The 17,348-nt window shown below is 47.8% G+C and overlaps 1 protein-coding gene across 1 annotated transcript in view; it reads left to right on the forward strand.

The window, feature by feature from the left end:
• The window catches only part of LOC129857694 (mannosyl-oligosaccharide 1,2-alpha-mannosidase IC-like), a 121,144-nt gene that overhangs the window by 84,834 nt on the left and 18,962 nt on the right, over positions 1–17,348 (forward strand). The window contains exons 4-6 of the mRNA XM_055926189.1: positions 11,731–11,825; positions 16,365–16,488; positions 17,023–17,116. Coding sequence (XP_055782164.1) covers positions 11,731–11,825; positions 16,365–16,488; positions 17,023–17,116 — 313 coding nt within the window. The remainder of the gene's footprint in view (positions 1–11,730; positions 11,826–16,364; positions 16,489–17,022; positions 17,117–17,348) is intronic.

Consider the following 17,348-nt stretch of genomic DNA (forward strand, 5'->3'; position numbering starts at 1 on the left):
CAGCTGATACCCTGAGTAAAAGCCTACCGCAGATGGAGGAATGAGGGGATGAGAGAGGAGAGGAAAAGTGGTAAAAAAAAAGGATATGTTTTCGTCCTGGTGGGGTATTGGGGGATTGTGAAAGTCAGAGAGGGTGTTTTGGGTTTTCATCACGCACAGCTGGCGAACAGGAATAATTCATTCTTCCGCGGTCGTAAAAAGCAGCGTTTTTTTTAAACACGGCACCATCAAGACGTTTTCCAAATGTCACCCAAAACGTTTCCGGATTTAAATGCTATTTCTATCACTTAAGGAACTGAGGTGACTTATAGCAAACTCTTTTTTTCAACCGCAACTGGTAGTGTACACTCTCTCGCAGTGTACTATACCTTCAGATCTTCCCTACTGTTAGGGTTGAATGAGAAGTAATCAAAACACGCTACATACTTCGCGTGTAGTCGCTCCGAGGGCAGAGGATAAAATAGGTAAAAAATACATTGCATCACACAGGAAGATAACTTCGTTCTCCTCCAATAGAATTCACCATCAAAGAGCATAACATAATGCCGTTCCCAACATTCCCGCCTCCCACCCACTCCTCTTTCCTTTTTGTCTTCCAACTATCAAGTTCTGCTGCTCTGAAGACAACCAGGACTAGATGGGACTTTGTTCTCCTGGAAATGCGTTACATTTCTCTAATTGAGTGGGCGACATTGCGAGAGAGACGCACCTGGTTGACTCAGCACGTTGTTAGAGGCTGCTGACACGTCGCAGAGGCTGCGCTGCTGAGCTGTACAGCCGTTGTGCGTCATGCCCGACTGCCGTTGGTCCGGCTCAATGGGTCCTCAAGGCAGGAGAGGAGGCGGAGATGGGTGCCACGTCTCCTGTCCCTTGATACAATGTTTTCTAGCTTAGTGTTCACAACGAGGTTCAGAATTAGAGTTGTAAAACAACGATAATGGACCAGTGCCGTAGGGCAAGCTTGGAATTATCAGGCCTCAGATAACGGTTTGTAGTTGTTCTCTGTCCTGTCATGCAAAAGCTGTTTTCAGCCACAGTCAGCAAGACATTGGAAATACATGCGTATATTTTGCACAAATGGTCCCAGTTCGCTAGTCTGCATCCTTAGGCCAGTGTTTCCCAACTCCATTCATTGAGTACCCCCCCGACAGCACACATTTTTGTTGTAGCCCCAAATAAGCACACATGATTCAATTGTCAACTAATCATCAGGTCCTCAGTTAGTTGAATTAGGGGAGTTTGTCTGGGACTACAACAAAAAGGTTTCATGTTGGGGGTACTGGGCTGGAGCTAGAAACACTGCATTAGGTAGGTGCAGAGAGTTTTTGTGAGTTCCATTGACACTGATATAGAGCTACCGGTTGGTCTATATTCCACTGAAACAGAACTGTTGTACAAGAAGTCGTATGTACATTTTTGCCAATGTCAGTTCTTTTTACACCTGTATGCTATTGTAACAGTCCTGACCTATTTATGTTAGTTTTTATGTGTTTTTGGTCAGGGCATGTGTTTTGGGTGGGCAGTCTATGTTACCTGTTTCTATGTTGGTTTCGGTTTGCCTGGTATGGCTCTTGATTAGAGGCAGGTGGTTTGCATTTTCCTCTAATCAAGAGTCATATTTAGGTAGGGCATTATCACTGTGTGTTTGTGGGTGATTGTCTCCTGTGATGTCTTCGTTATGTTAGATGTATTCACTTTTGGAGCTGTTTGGCTGTTCGTTCGTTTCGATGTCCGTTCCTGTTCGTGAGTTTACGTTTGTCCATGTAAGTTTATGTTCAGGTTGCGTGTACGTCGTTTTCTTATTTTGTAGTTTGTTGAAAGTGTTTTGTTTGTTTTCGTGTCATCAGTTATCGTTGTAAATAAATAAAGATGGCATATTTCCCTGACTCCGCATTTTGGTCAGAAGATCCTTCTCTCCTCACCTCATCTGAGGATGAGGAAAGCGACAGCTATGACAGAATCACCCACCAAAATACAGAGACCAAGCGGTATGGGAAAAATGCTCGACGGAGCAACAAGGACTTTTGGACTTGGGAGGAGATCCTGTCTGGTAGAGGACCCTGGGCGCAAACTGGAGGAAATCGCTGCTCTCGTGAGAAGAGTGAGGCAGCCACAGCCCAGGAGCGCTGGTATGAGGAGGCAGCTAGGAGACGTGGATGGAAGCCGGAGATTCAAGCTCGTAACCGGAATTATGAGGGGACACGTCTTGCACGGAAGCCCGAAAAGCCCGTGAGTAACTCCCAAAAATTTCTTGGGGGGGGGCTAAGGGGTTGTGGGCCAAGGGCAGGTAGGAGACCTGCGCCCACTTCCCAGGCTAACCGTGGAGAGCGGGAGTACGGGCAGACACCGTGTTACGCAGTAGAGCGCACGGTGTCTCCTGTACGTGTGCATAGCCCAGTGCGGGTTATTCCACCTCCCCGCACTGGTAGGGCTAGATTGGGCATTGAGCCAGGTGTCATGAGGCCGGCTCAACGCGTCTGGTCTCCAGTGCGTCTCCTCGGGCCGGCATACATGGCACCTGCCTTACGCATGGTTTCCCCGGTTCGCCTGCATAGCCCAGTGCGGGCTATTCCACCTCGCCGCACTGGCAGGGCGACCGGGAGCATTCAACCAGGTAAGGTTGGGCAGGCTCAATGCTCAAGAGAGCCAGTACGCCTGCACGGTCCGGTATTTCCGGCGCCACCTCCCCGCCCCAGCCTAGTACCTACAGTGCCTATATTACGCACTAGGCTACCAGTGCATTTCCAGAGCCCTGTTCCTCCTCCACGCACTCTCCTTATAGTGCGTGTATCCAGTTCGGTGCCTCCAGTTCCGGCCCCACGCACTAAGCCACCTGTGCGTCTCCCAAGTCCTGTACACACTGTCACTTCTCCCCGTACTAGTCCTGAGGTGCGTGCCCTCAGCCAGGTGCCACCAGTGCCGGTACCACGCACCAGGTATAGAGTACGCTTTGAGAGTTCAGTGTGCCCTGTCTCTGCTCCCCGCACTAGTAGGAAGGTGCTTATCATTAGCACGGTGCCTCCAGTTCCGGCACCACGCACCAGGTCTACAGTGCGCCATATCCGGCCAGAGCCATCCGTCTCCCCAGCGCCATCTGAGCCATCCGTCTCCCCAGCGCCATCTGAGCCATCCGTCTTCCCAGCGCCATCTGAGCCATCCGTCTCCCCAGCGCCATCTGAGCCATCTGTCTCCCCAGCGCCATCTGAGCCATCTGTCTTCCCAGCGCCATCTGAGCCATCCGTCTTCCCAGCGCCATCTGAGCCATCCGTCTGCCAGGAGCCTGCAAAGCCGCCCGTCTGCCATGAGCCTGCAAAGCCGCCCGTCTGCCATGAGCCTACAGAGCCGTCAGCCAGACAGGAGCCGCTAGAGCCATCAGCCAGACAGGAGCCGCTAGAGCCGTCAGCCAGACAGGATCTGCCAGAGCCGCCAACCAGACAGGATCTGCCAGAGCCGCCAACCAGACAGGATCTGCCAGAGCCGCCAACCAGACAGGATCTGCCAGAGCCGCCAACCAGACAGGATCTGCCAGAGCCGCCAACCAGACAGGATCTGCCAGAGCCGCTAACCAGACAGGATCTGCCAGAGCCGCCAACCAGACAGGATCTGCCAGAGCCGCCAACCAGCCATGAGCAGCCAGATCCGTCAGCTAGCCATGAGCAGCCAGATCCGTCAGCTAGCCATGAGCAGCCAGATCCGTCAGCTAGCCATGAGCAGCCAGATCCGTCAGCTAGCCATGAGCAGCCAGAGCCGTCAAAGAGCCATGAGCAGCCAGAGCCGTCAGTGAGCCATGAGCAGCCAGAGCCGTCAGAGAGCCATGAGCAGCCAGAGCCGTCAGAGCGCCATGAGCGTCGTGAGCCGTCAGCCTGCCATGAGCGTCGAGAGCCGTCAGCCTGCCATGAGCGTCGAGAGCCGTCAGCCTGCCATGAGCGTCGAGAGCCGTCAGCCTGCCATGAGCGTCGAGAGCCGTCAGCCTGCCATGAGCGTCGAGAGCCGTCAGCCTGCCATGAGCGTAGAGAGCCGTCAGTCTGCCATGAGCGTCGAGAGCCGTCAGCCAGCATGGACCTGCCAGAGCCGTCCAAACAGGACCTGCCAGAGTCCTTCAGCCGGGATCTGCCCCTTGTCCCGGTGTTGCCCCTTGTCCCGGTGCTGCCCCTTGTCCCGGTGCTGCCCCTTGTCCCGGTGCTGCCCCTTGTCCCGGTGCTGCCCCTTGTCCCGGTGCTGCCCCTTGTCCCGGTGCTGCCCCTTGTCCCGGTGCTGCCCCTTGTCCCGGTGCTGCCCCTTGTCCCGGTGCTGCCCCTTGTCCCGGTGCTGCCCCTTGTCCCGGTGCTGCCCCTTGTCCCGGTGCTGCCCCTTATTCCAGTGATGGTCCTTATCCTGGTGCTGCCCCTTGTTTTTGTGCTGCCCCTTGTCCCGGTGCTACCCCTTGTCCCGGTGCTGCCCCTTGTTCCGGTGCTAGCTGATTATTTAGGGGAAGGTAATGTTTGGGTGGTCAGTGGTAGGGGTAGACAGAAGAGGGGAGTGACTATGGTGGTATGGGGACAGCGTCCGGAACCGGAACCACCACCGTGGTCAACTGCCCACCCGGACCCTCCCCTGGACTTTGTGCTGGTGCGCCCGGCGTTCGCACCTTGGGGGGGGGGTACTGTAACAGTCCTGACCTATTTATGTTAGTTTTTATGTGTTTTTGGTCAGGGCATGTGTTTTGGGTGGGCAGTCTATGTTACCTGTTTCTATGTTGGTTTCGGTTTGCCTGGTATGGCTCTTGATTAGAGGCAGGTGGTTTGCATTTTCCTCTAATCAAGAGTCATATTTAGGTAGGGCATTATCACTGTGTGTTTGTGGGTGATTGTCTCCTGTGATGTCTTCGTTATGTTAGATGTATTCACTTTTGGAGCTGTTTGGCTGTTCGTTCGTTTCGATGTCCGTTCCTGTTCGTGAGTTTACGTTTGTCCATGTAAGTTTATGTTCAGGTTGCGTGTACGTCGTTTTCTTATTTTGTAGTTTGTTGAAAGTGTTTTGTTTGTTTTCGTGTCATCAGTTATCGTTGTAAATAAATAAAGATGGCATATTTCCCTGACTCCGCATTTTGGTCAGAAGATCCTTCTCTCCTCACCTCATCTGAGGATGAGGAAAGCGACAGCTATGACAGCTATTTAATCAAGAATCTAGCCACTGGGGTGGGGATAAAACAAAAATGTCGGGACAACAGCTACAGCACTGAAGCGAAAACCAACACGTGCCGACTCCACCAAAAGAGCAACAGCCTCTCGTTTCCACTTTCACACGTCAAGTGTTTCTTTGACTCACAATTGAGAAGTTTGAATGGTAACTGAGGGTGCCGTACATACAGAGTTCTACCCCTCAGTCTGTCTCCACTGGTCCCTGACAGTGTTAACTCAGGGAGAGGTGACTGCGTCGCCCGCTACGTGTCTCTTGTGCTTAAAAGAGAAAAGCCATTCAGTTCGCGGCTGTCGTGTCCAACATCCACGGGGTAATTCCAAACTGAAAGCGAAGTAAGCGAGCCGTCTCCTGTTACAACGGATCAATGCGCCTCCGTGCCGAGGCCTTGTTTGGTCTTCCGATGGGTGGGTTTAAGGATTGTGGCCGAGCGCCGGGATATGCACGTGGGATGGTTGGGAGGAATGGGTGGACGATAGCGTGCGCTGCATACGAAGCAGTAGCCCGTCTCTAAAGGCCCTTCTGTCGTAGTGTATCATTTTTCTTACCCTTATTTTACCAGGTAAGTTGACTGAAAACACGTTCTTATTTACAGGAGCGACCTGAGGAATAGTTACAGGCGAGAGGAGGGGGAGGGGATGAATGAGCCGAAGCAGAAGAAGGAGAGGAGGGCGTGAGTGAGATGCAGATGAGCTGGAGCTGTGCTGAAGTCTTGCTCTGCACTGTAGAAGTGGGAGGTAGATTTAGATAGATGTGAAAGGGGGCCTGCAACGTTGCATGTGCTCAACGGTAAAGCATACCACAGCTGCCCGCAAAAGGGCTCATGCTGTAATTAATATAGAAGGAATTCCTAAGTGCGTAAACAAGGCTTAATAACAGTGTGATATAATTGGAGTTTGTGCACTCTTGTGAGTATGTGTGTGCATGTGTGTTAATATGGCTGTGTGTGTGTGTGTGTGTGTGTGTGTGTGTGTGTGTGTGTGTGTGTGTGTGTGTGTGTGTGTGTGTGTGTGTGTGTGTGTGTGTGTGTGTGTGTGTGTGTGTACGTGTGTGTGTACGTGTGTACGTGTGTACGTGTGTAGGTGTGCGTAGGCTTTAAAATGACTGTGGGTGTGTGTTTACATGATGCCCATGAACTGCTAGGTTGGTTGAGTAAGGATGGGGGAGAGGGCCATTTGTAATCTCTATGATAAGAGATTGAGCTGGAGGACCAGAGGGCCAATCTGCAGCTCCCACCACACACACATGCACACACACTCATCTTTGCCGTGGATCCTACAGTATGGATTAATGAGCTTCCTCTGTGTGTAAATTCACCCTGGGTCTCCCAGGCCCTTCCAGTACGCTGAGAGGGAAGGGAATTATGGGAGTTCTGGAGGGCTAGTGGGCCAGCAAAGGACTGGGCCCCCAGCTGCTAGATGGAGCGATGACTACTCGGGCCACTGTGACCTCACTGGGATTTGTATGTCTCTGTGTGGTGTCAATGTCCTGTGAATCTGAGTCATTTGAACTAGTGTGGACTGTGCTTTAGAGTAACATGCAGAGAACTATAGGTAATTGGATTGTAAATATGATCTTGTAGCAGCTGGCAGTAAATGGTCATTTGTCAAGGGCATGGGTGGGTAAGTAGGTGGAAGGATTTGTTTGTGCGTGCGCGTGTTACCGATAACAATGATCATTGTGTGCGTGTGTATCTGCACAGACACATGAGAACATACATCTGAGTCAAACATGTGTATCCATGCACATAATGTGTCCAAATCAGTCATGTGCCAGTACATCTCTCTGTAGCCCACTCTGCCTCCTGGTCACAAAAACAAAGACCCAGAAAGGGTGAATCAAGGCCCAGACAGACCGTGTCCAGGCGCATCCTCAGATGATGGAAATAACGAGCATTTCTCGGCTCTCAGCTGCAGTGGGAGCTAGCAGTTCGAGTGCCAGAGGCAGGAGAGACATTGTATCATTCACTTACTGTAGGACAAGGGCACGGGCAACTCATATTGACATTATTGGTCATCATAATTCTAATGGCTAGTTACTCTGACATGCATTTATTGATGCGTCCCAAGTGGCACCCTATTTTCCAGGGCCCTGGTCAAAGGTAGTGCACTAATATAGGAAATAGGGTGCCATTTGGGTTACACCCTTATATGAACACTTAGCTCTACCAGCTTCCGCCTCCTCTCCTTCTCACTCACTCTTTTCTTTAGCTGAGTCACCACGCAGTGAGACGGAGAGACTGCCAAAGAGCACTGTGACACTTTGCAAACACACACACACACTAGGCTTGGGCGGTATAGAGCCCCACAGTGGAGGTGTCATAATACTTGTAAAACCTAGCGGTCAAACAGGGAAATGGTTCCATTCGTTTTTCCACCATTAATTTTTCCCACAGGGAATTTTAGACACACTAAAAATAAGGCCTGTGTTTCATATAGGCTTACCCTGGTGTGACGTATATATTCAGCTCTATTTACTCTGATTCGAAAATGCTGATTAGCATCAAAGTAGACATCACGCAAGACTACAAATCCCCGCACGTCATCTCTAGCTGACACCTTTGCTAACTGGTATTGTGTCAATTAAAACTTGCACAAGATAGTTCACCTAATTTTCTATTTAAAGACATTTTATCCAATTTATTCATGATTAAATTTAGATAACATTAGGTAGTTAATCCAGAGATTTGAAACCTTTGCCTCGATTTGGTAGTCTGTCTAGATCACCGTGGCATTTGACTGTTCATATAGACTGTTCATGAATGATCATGTTGTGTTTTTTTATTCGTTTCTTTGCGTTGCTTGTAACTTATTTTTTACTTATTTTGTACATAATGTTGCTGCTACCGTCTCTTATGACCGAAAATAACTTCTGGACATCAGAACTGCAGGTACTCACCATGAACTGGCAGAATCCTTTTTCTCCTTTGACGAGTCCGATGAGCCCGACGTAAATGACATACTGCTTTCCCGGGAAGAGGCCCAGATCCCCGCCATTTGCGTGAAGAGAAGACGGAGAAAAATGGGCTGGAGGGCAGGCTGCGAATGCACTTGAATGCACTTTTTGCGAATGCACTTGAAGAAACTTTCAAAGTTCTTGTAGTTTTCCGGATTGACTGACCTTCATGTCTCAAAGTAATGATGGACTGTAATGATGGACTGTTTCTCTTTGCTTATTTGAGCTTTCTTGCCACCCCTACCTTGTCCCGACACAACTGATTAGCTCAAACGCATTAAGAAGGAAAGAAATTCCACAAATAACTTTTAACAAGGCACACCTGTTAATTGAAATGCGTTCCAGGTGACTACCTCATGAAGCTGGTTGAGAGAATGCCAAGTGTGCAAAGCTGTCATCAAGGCAAAGGGTGGCTACTTTGAAGAATCTCAAATATAGAATATATCACGCCCTGGCCTTGGAAAGCGGCAACAGGATCTACCTACACAGGATTCATGGACATGGGAGGAGATACTGGATGGTAAGGGGCCATGGGCTCAACCGGGAGAATATCGCCTTCCTCGTGAAGAGCTGGAGGCAGCTAAAGCCGAGAGGAGGCGATATGAGGAGGCAGCACGGAGACAAGGCTGGAAGCCCGTGAGTACAACCCAAAAATTTCTTGGGGGGGGCCTTAAAGGGAGTGTGGCGAAGTCAGGTAGGAAACCTGCGCCTACTCCCTGTACTTACCGTGGAGAGCGAGAGTACGGGCAGACACCGTGTTACGCAGTAGAGCGCACGGTGTCTCCTGTACGCGTGCATAGCCCGGTTCGGTACATTTCAGCTCCACGTATCGGCCGGGCTAGACTGAGCGTTGAGCCGTATGTCATGAAGCCGGCCCAACGCATCTGGTCACCAGTGCGTCTCCTCGGGCCGGCGTACATGGCACCAGCCTTACGCATGGTGTCCCCGGTTCGCCTACATAGGCCGGTGCGGGTTATTCCACCTCCCCGCACTGGTCAGGCGACGGGGAGCATAGAACCAGGTAAGGTTGGGCAGGCTCGGCGTTCAAGGGAGCCAGTACGCCTGCACGGTCCGGTATTTCCGGCGCCACCTCCCCGCCCCAACCCAGTACCACCAGTGCCTCCTCCACGCACTAGCTATATGGTGCGTGTCTCCAGCCCTTTACCACCAGTGACTAAACCACGCACCAAGCCTCCTGTGTGTCCCCAGAGTCCTGTGCGTCCTGTTGCTGCTCCCCGCACTAGCCCTGAGATGCGTGTCCCCAGCCCGGTGCCACCAGTCCCGGCACCACGCACCAGGCCTACAGTGCGCCTCAGCCGGCAGGAGTCTGCCAAGCGCCATCTGAGCCATCCGTCTCCCCAGCGCCATCTGAGCCATCCGTCTGCAATGAGCCTGCAAAGCCGCCCGTCTGCCATGAGCCAACTGAGCCGCCAGCCAGACAGGAGCCGCTAGAGCCGCCAGCCAGACAGGAGCCGCTAGAGCCGCCAGCCAGACATGAGCAGCCAGATCCGTCAGCCAGCCATGAGCAGCCAGATCCGTCAGCCAGCCATGAGCAGCCAGATCTGTCAGCCAGCCATGGGCCGTCCCTCAGTCCGGAGCTGCAGTCCCTCAGTCCGGAGCTGCCATTCCTCAGTCCGGAGCTGCCATTCCTCAGTGCGGAGCTGCCCCTTACCCTGGTGCTGCCCCTTACCCTGGTGCTGCCCCTTACCCTGGTGCTGCCCCTTACCCTGGTGCTGCCCCTGACCCTGGTACTGCCCCTGACCCTGGTACTGCCCCTGACCCTGGTACTGCCCCTGACCCTGGTACTGCCCCTTACCCTGGTACTGCCCCTTAGTCCGGAACTGCCCCTTCGTGCAATGGGGTTAATGTGGAGGGGGGTCGTTTGGAGGAAGCCTAGGGGGTGGTTAGGTACTGTGGTGACGTGGGGACCGCGACCAGAGCCGGAGCCACCACCGTGGATGGAAGCCCACCCAGACCCTCCCCTAGACTGTGTATGGTGCGCCCGGAGTTCGCGCCTCAAGGGGGGGGTTATGTCACGCCCTGGCCTTAGTATTCTTTGTTTTCTTTATTATTTTAGTTAGGTCAGGGTGTGACATGGGGAATGTTTTTGTTTTGTTGGTGTTGGATATAGTATAGGGGTTTGTGTGGAGTACATGTGTCTAGTGTTGTCTATGTATGTTTGGTTGTCTAGGAGAGTCTATGGTTGCCTGAATGAGTTCCCAATTAGAGACAGCTGATTTCGGTTGTCTCTGATTGGGAGCCTTATTTAGGGTAGCCATAGGCTCTCATTGGTTGTGGGTAATTGTCTATGTAAGAACGTTAGTAGCCTGTATGTTTGTGCACAACGTTTGTAGCTTCACGGTCGTTTTGTTGTTTTGTATAGTTTTGTTAAAGTGTTTCGTGTCGTGTTCATCTTCGTCTTTTAAATAAAAAAAGAGAAGATGTATTCATATCCAGCTGCGCCTTGGTCCTCATTCTCTCCAGTACACGATCGTGACAGTTTAACACTTTTTTGGTTACTACATGATTCCATATGTGTTATTTCATAGCTTTGATGTCTTCACTTTTATTCTACAATGTAGAAAATAATAAAAATAAAGAAAAACCATTGAAAGAGTAGGTGTGTCCAAACTTTTGACTGGTAGTGTATATATATTATTTTTTCTACGCTTGGAAAGAAATAGCATCCTTTGTGTGCACTGTCAGTAATACTGTATACCCCGGTATGGTACGTTATGAAATCTGGCTACCGCCCAACCCTAACACACACACACACACCAACGGTCCGATACACGCGTGTATGCATACACACACACACACACACACACACACACACACACACACACACACACACACACACACACACACACACACACACACACAACCAATATCTCTCTCTCTCTCTCTCTCTTTCTAGTTCTCTCTGTTAGCAGCCTTGCATCTCAATTCTAACACCAGCACTCCGAGTCTTTCTCTCACTATTTAACGCTCTCTCTTCTATCTCTCTACTTCTCTCTCCTTCTTACTCTGTCTCTGCAGGTAATGCCGATTTGTCTGACCTGTTAATCTTACTTTGAGACAGTGCTTCACCCTCTCTTGGCCCTGCTTTCAAGAGGCAGGCAGCAGAGAGAGTGTAGGTTTAATTGAACTGCTGTGGATTACATCAATAAGATTGCTTTTAATCCTTCTCAGAGCAGCGCCGTCTCTCCGTTGTCCCTGGGTTTGTTATGTTCTACATAATTAGCTTTGTTGAGAGAGGCTGGGAAGCCATCTGGAAAGTATTGGGGCTGGAGCTACACTTTAATTCTACTCTCTGTGTTTGACTGTACACTACATGAAAGGGTTCTACATGAAACCTATTTCATCTGAAGAAAGAGTTATTTGATGATTCTTTGTTGGGTGAAAACATTCTGTACTTGGAAGTAAAAAGGTTTTTCTTACAGGGGCCAAGATGAAAATATGCCTGTGTTGATGTAATGTGGGAGTGGTGTGTACCTCTGTGGGGTTGGGGCTGGTTTCTGCACAGTTGTGTGTACTTCTGTCTTTGTGTGTTCCTGTGAGAGTTTACTAAGTGTCCCTCCTTCCGTGTTGTTGTAGATGTTCAAGAGGAAAGTGATGGTGCTTGGGGAGAAGCTGCTACCGGCCTTCAACACACCAACGGGTATCCCACGTGGAGTCATCAACCTGGGCAGGTGAGCCTAGTTACCAGTCCCCATGACTCCCTAGCTACAGTATCCTATTATAAACACATACTGTATGAGACCTTACCAACACATTTAGCTGGATTACATTGCAATAAGAAGGTGGTGTATATTTTATACCTCTGTTTGCGTTTGAAATGTTTGAAATTTGCGGCCTCATCTTGGAGCCACAAATTAGATAACGTGTTCAAGTCTGACCTGTGCTATTTTATCGGGATACCCATATGCAAGACCCCCCACACCCTACATAGTTAAGATACTGTTGTCACGGATCCTTCCGGAACTTTCATCACGCACACCTGTCCCCTATTCCCACTGATTAGTATTTGTATATATGTGCCCTTTGGTTTCCATGGTCTTGCCGATTATTGTTACTATGTGCGTGTGAGTACCTGTGCTGTGGGTTTTGGGCTTTCGTGCCCTTGTGGATTGCGCAGATGATTACGGCTCTCGTCCTGTGCGTTATTGTGCGCGTGTGTATTTATTCGAGGTACTCCTCGCTCTTTTGTTTGGGTTCCAACCCTGTGTTTTTCTTACGTCTTTGTTTGGTCTTCATCCCCGAGCCCTTACACGGCACGCCGTAATTTGGGGTATAATTTTAAAAAACAATTACGCGTTCCTGCGCCTGTCTCCCGAATCATTAATGCCAGCTTGACAACTGTACACTTTTAATTTTTGGATTCTAAAAAGACATCTCTCTGGCACCTCTGCCTGCCACCTGCTTCCAATTAACCCGCCTGTCTAAGCAGACAGTTGCTGGCAAATTTAATTAACTGTTTCTAGAGCTAATTCCAGTTAGATGGGTAACATGGACCCTGAGTGCAGATGGGCAGGGAGGAATGATACTCCCCCATTATAAATTATAGCCACATAAGTAAAGGAACTTATATGTACAGAAACTACACAAACACACACACAACGCATACTGTACACACATACACGCACGCACGCATGCACACACACACACACACACACGCACACACACACCCAAACAGCAAGGGATTTCATTTTAGCTCAGAGAGAAACGATTTTGCCCCATAATGTAGTACACTGATGTACAAGTACTAGAGCTCTAATTTCCTCAAACACACACACACACACACACACACACACACACACACACACACACACACACACACACACACACACACACACAACACACAAACACCAAGGGAATTCAGTACAGCACAATTAATATGTTGCCTATGGGCTGACTTGAAAGTCTTAGAAGTCCTCTGTTGTATATGTAGTGTGTCCCATGTGGTCTTTCATACAGTATATCGGGACTACTTATAGCATACTGCATGTGGTCTTTCATACAGTATATCGGGACTACTTATAGCATACTGCATGTGGTCTTTCATACAGTATATCGGGACTACTTATAGAATACTGCATGTGGTCTTTCATACAGTATATCGGGACTACTTATAGAATACTGCGTGTGGTCTTTCATACAGTATATCGGGACTACTTATAGCATATTGCATGTGGTCTTTCATACAGTATATCGGGACTACTTATAGAATACTGCATGTGGTCTTTCATACAGTATATCGGGACTACTTATAGCATATTGCATGTGGTCTTTCATACAGTATATCGGGACTACTTATAGAATACTGCATGTGGTCTTTCATACAGTATATCGGGACTACTTATAGAATACTGCATGTGGTCTTTCATACAGTATATCGGGACTACTTATAGCATACTGCATGTGGTCTTTCATACAGTATATCGGGACTACTTATAGCATACTGCATGTGGTCTTTCATACAGTATATCGGGACTACTTATAGCATACTGCATGTGGTCTTTCATACAGTATATCGGGACTACTTATAGAATACTGCATGTGGTCTTTCATACAGTATATCGGGACTACTTATAGAATACTGCATGTGGTCTTTCATACAGTTTATCGGGACTACTTATAGCATATTGCATGTGGTCTTTCATACAGTATATCGGGACTACTTATAGAATACTGCATGTGGTCTTTCATACAGTATATCGGGACTACTTATTGCATACTGCATGTGGTCTTTCATACAGTATACCGGGACTACTTATAGAATACTGCATGTGCTCCCAAAAGGCCTCAACACATTGAAGAACCTCAAGCTAAATGCTTTGTAATTAGCAATGCGAACACATTCATACAAGGAGTACAATGAATAATGCATAGAGAAAGCATTGAACATTTGTTTGCCAGTTACTGAATGCAAAAGCTGATCATTACTTTTGCAAGTTTCCTAAAGTGTGTAATGTACCAATTTACAGTGCCATCATAAAGTATTCACACCCCTTGACTTTTTCCACATTTTGTTGTGTTACAGCCTGAATTTGAAACGGATTAAATTGAAATTGTTTGTCTCTGGCCTACACACAATATCCCATAATGTCAAAGTGGAAGCCTAAATAACTTAAGGAGTCAAATTTGCTTAACATGTCACATAATACGTTGCATGGACTCACTCTGTGTGCAATAATAGTATTTGACATGATTTTTGAATGACTACCTCATCTCTGTACCATACACATACAATTATCGGTGAGGTCCCTAAGTCAGGCAGGGAATTTCAAACACAAATTCAACCACAAAGACCAGGGATGTTTTCCAATGCCTCACAAAGAAGGGCACCTATTGGTAGATGAAAAAAAACAAAAACAGACATTGAATATCCCTTTGAGCATGGTGAAGTTATTAATTACACTTTGGATGACGCGTCAATACACTGCAAAGATATAGGCGTCCTTCCTAACTCAGTTGCCGGAGAGGAAGGAAACCACTCAGTGATTTGACCATGAGGCCAATAGTGACTTTAAAACAGTTACAGAGTTTAATAGCTGTGATAGGAGTAAACTGAGGATGGATCAACAACGTTGTTACTCCATAAAAACTAACCTAAATGACAGAGTGAAAAGAAGGAAGCCTGTACAGAATACAAATATTCCAACGCATGCATCCTGTTTGCAATAAGCCACTAACGCCGTTCACTCCTAATCTACGGGCCCTGATGTTACATTAGATTGAGCAGCTAATGATGGAGCCCCAAACTAATACGAAGCATATTCATCAGGACTACATCTCTCTTTGCTTCACTCCCTCTATAGTTTCTCTTTTTCTTTCCATCCTCCGCTAATACGTTCAGTTCCATTCATCCCTTTATCACTTTCTATTCATGTAGGATTAGGTCATGTACTATAATGTAATGCCATTCCATCTCACCTCCTCTGATTAGGTTAGTCATAGTGTAGTCGTAATTTAGACATCGACATACTGTTATTCTGAGACGGCTGCGAATGTCATCCTCACGGTGCACTACTTTCATAGCGAAATAAGACAGAAGGATATGGGTTGCATCCGAAACCGCACCCCATTCTCTATATAGTGTCCTACTCACTATAGTGTACTGCTTTGACCAGAGCCCTATGGGTCCTGGTCAAAATGATTGCACTATATAGGAACTAGGGTGCCATTTTGGATGCAGACACGGTTTATTGGTGACCCTGGTTGACTCCAGACTTGGTTAGTGCTCTTGCTTTAGTCTCTAAGATGACCTTAATGCTTTCCTCGCCTCTGCAGATGTAGACTGGTTATTGATCTACAGAGGGTGGTAAAGCCTCCCACTCTGATCCACAGACAAATGATGCGGTGCATCAGCTAGCATCTGGGTTGGTGCACAAGAGGGACAAATAGATCCAGACCAGCTTAATCGTTATACTGTGCCCTAAATGGCACCCTATTCACTATATAGTGGATGCCTTTTGATCAGGGCCCAAATGGCTTTGGTCAATAGCAGTGCACTATGTTTTAAATAGGGTGCCATTTGGGATGGCCCTTAGTTTCTGTACTTTCTTCAGCACCAAAATGCAGCATTCTGGAGAGTGATGAACAATTGTAATATCTGTCTGGATATCTGTCTCCTCGGCTCAGTGCCCTCTGAAAAGCAAGAAAGAAACAAATGATGTGCCGTTGCCCTGGGACATAAAGGAAAACACATTTTGGAGATATTGTAGGTGTCGGTGCACTAGAACCGTATAAAGCTTTGGCTCCAAGACACTAAATTGCCTCAAAGACAAACCAGGGAACTGCTGAAAGTGACACCACACTGAGGTGAAAATTGAATGTTTTTCATTACTGACACTGGTGTTTGTTTATCTGTATAATCTGCCTACATTTTTGTAAGGACAACGGGTAATTGTAGCATCACATCAAGTTCCAATACTGTTTATTTGCCCATTATTACAATCTAATGAAAACGTTGCAGAACATCATGATTTTTTAATGCTAGCATGGATTTGTTGTCTTGAGTGTGAACCAGTGTGTAATGGTGTGTTGACTGTGGTCCTCTCTTGGTGTGGTATGTGCTGTGACACCTGTAATGTCCAGAGTGTGTAACAGTGTGTAACAGTGTGCCAAGTGTGGTCCTCACTTGTCACGGTATGGTTTCTGTTCCTAGTGTATATAACAGTGTGTGTTGACTGTGGTCCTCACTTGGCGCTGTATGGTTTCTGTTGCAGTGGCACCAGTTGGAGCTGGGGCTGGGCGTCAGCCGGGAGCAGTATCCTGGCGGAGTTTGGAACCCTGCACCTGGAGTTCGTCCACCTGTCAGAGCTCTCCAACAATGGCATCTACACAGAGAAGGTATATACTACAGTACCCACAATACTGTGAGTGACTTGGGTTGCACAAATCCAGAAACTTTCCCAGTTAGGATCGTTCAACAGGAATTTCTCAAAAACCTGGGAACTTTGGGGACGTTTTTGCAATTTTGCAACCCTATGTGTGACTGTCTGCTACAGAATATCAGATTTTACTAGGTAAAATATGTTAAACTGTTAACATTGTATGCTTATCAGTGCATGCTGTATGTATGTCATTATCAATTTGTGTTTTTCTTGCTGTAGTCATTACTCCAGCCTCTGGCAATATTCTTAAGAACTTCACTTTCAATGTATTTAATGGGTATTTGTGAATGTTTTTAATGGGCATACTGAACATAATGGTAACTTTCATTGGACAATAGCTTTTCCTTTCTAATTTGGCTGTAAGTGTCAACTTCAGGGTACGAGGACATTTAAATCAATTTAGAAGCATATGTGATGCCAAAGTTGAAATCCTCTCCACAGTTATTTTTCGTTCAGAGCTAATGTATTTTTTTACTGTGTGGTGTTGCAGGTTATGAATATCCGAAAGCTGTTGAACAAAATCGAGAAGCCTCACGGTCTCTATCCTAACTTCTTGAGTCCCGTCAGTGGCAACTGGGTCCAACGTGAGTACTGGCCTCCACTGAAGGAGATACAAATGAATATATGATTATCATGGAACATAAGGGCACTGGCCAGCCACACTAGTAGACTGGAATGTCTACTAGACAGCCTGAGTGGCATTCTACTAGCCAAAGGTACAAAATCTGTGCCAAGCGATATTTGGGAAGACAACATTCACTCCACATTTTCTACTAGCCTGGTCTAAAAAGTGCTATCTGGCTAGCGGGCTAGCTT

This window comes from Salvelinus fontinalis, chromosome 6 (genome assembly GCF_029448725.1).
Source record: "Salvelinus fontinalis isolate EN_2023a chromosome 6, ASM2944872v1, whole genome shotgun sequence".
NCBI classification, from domain to species: Eukaryota; Metazoa; Chordata; class Actinopteri; order Salmoniformes; family Salmonidae; genus Salvelinus; species Salvelinus fontinalis.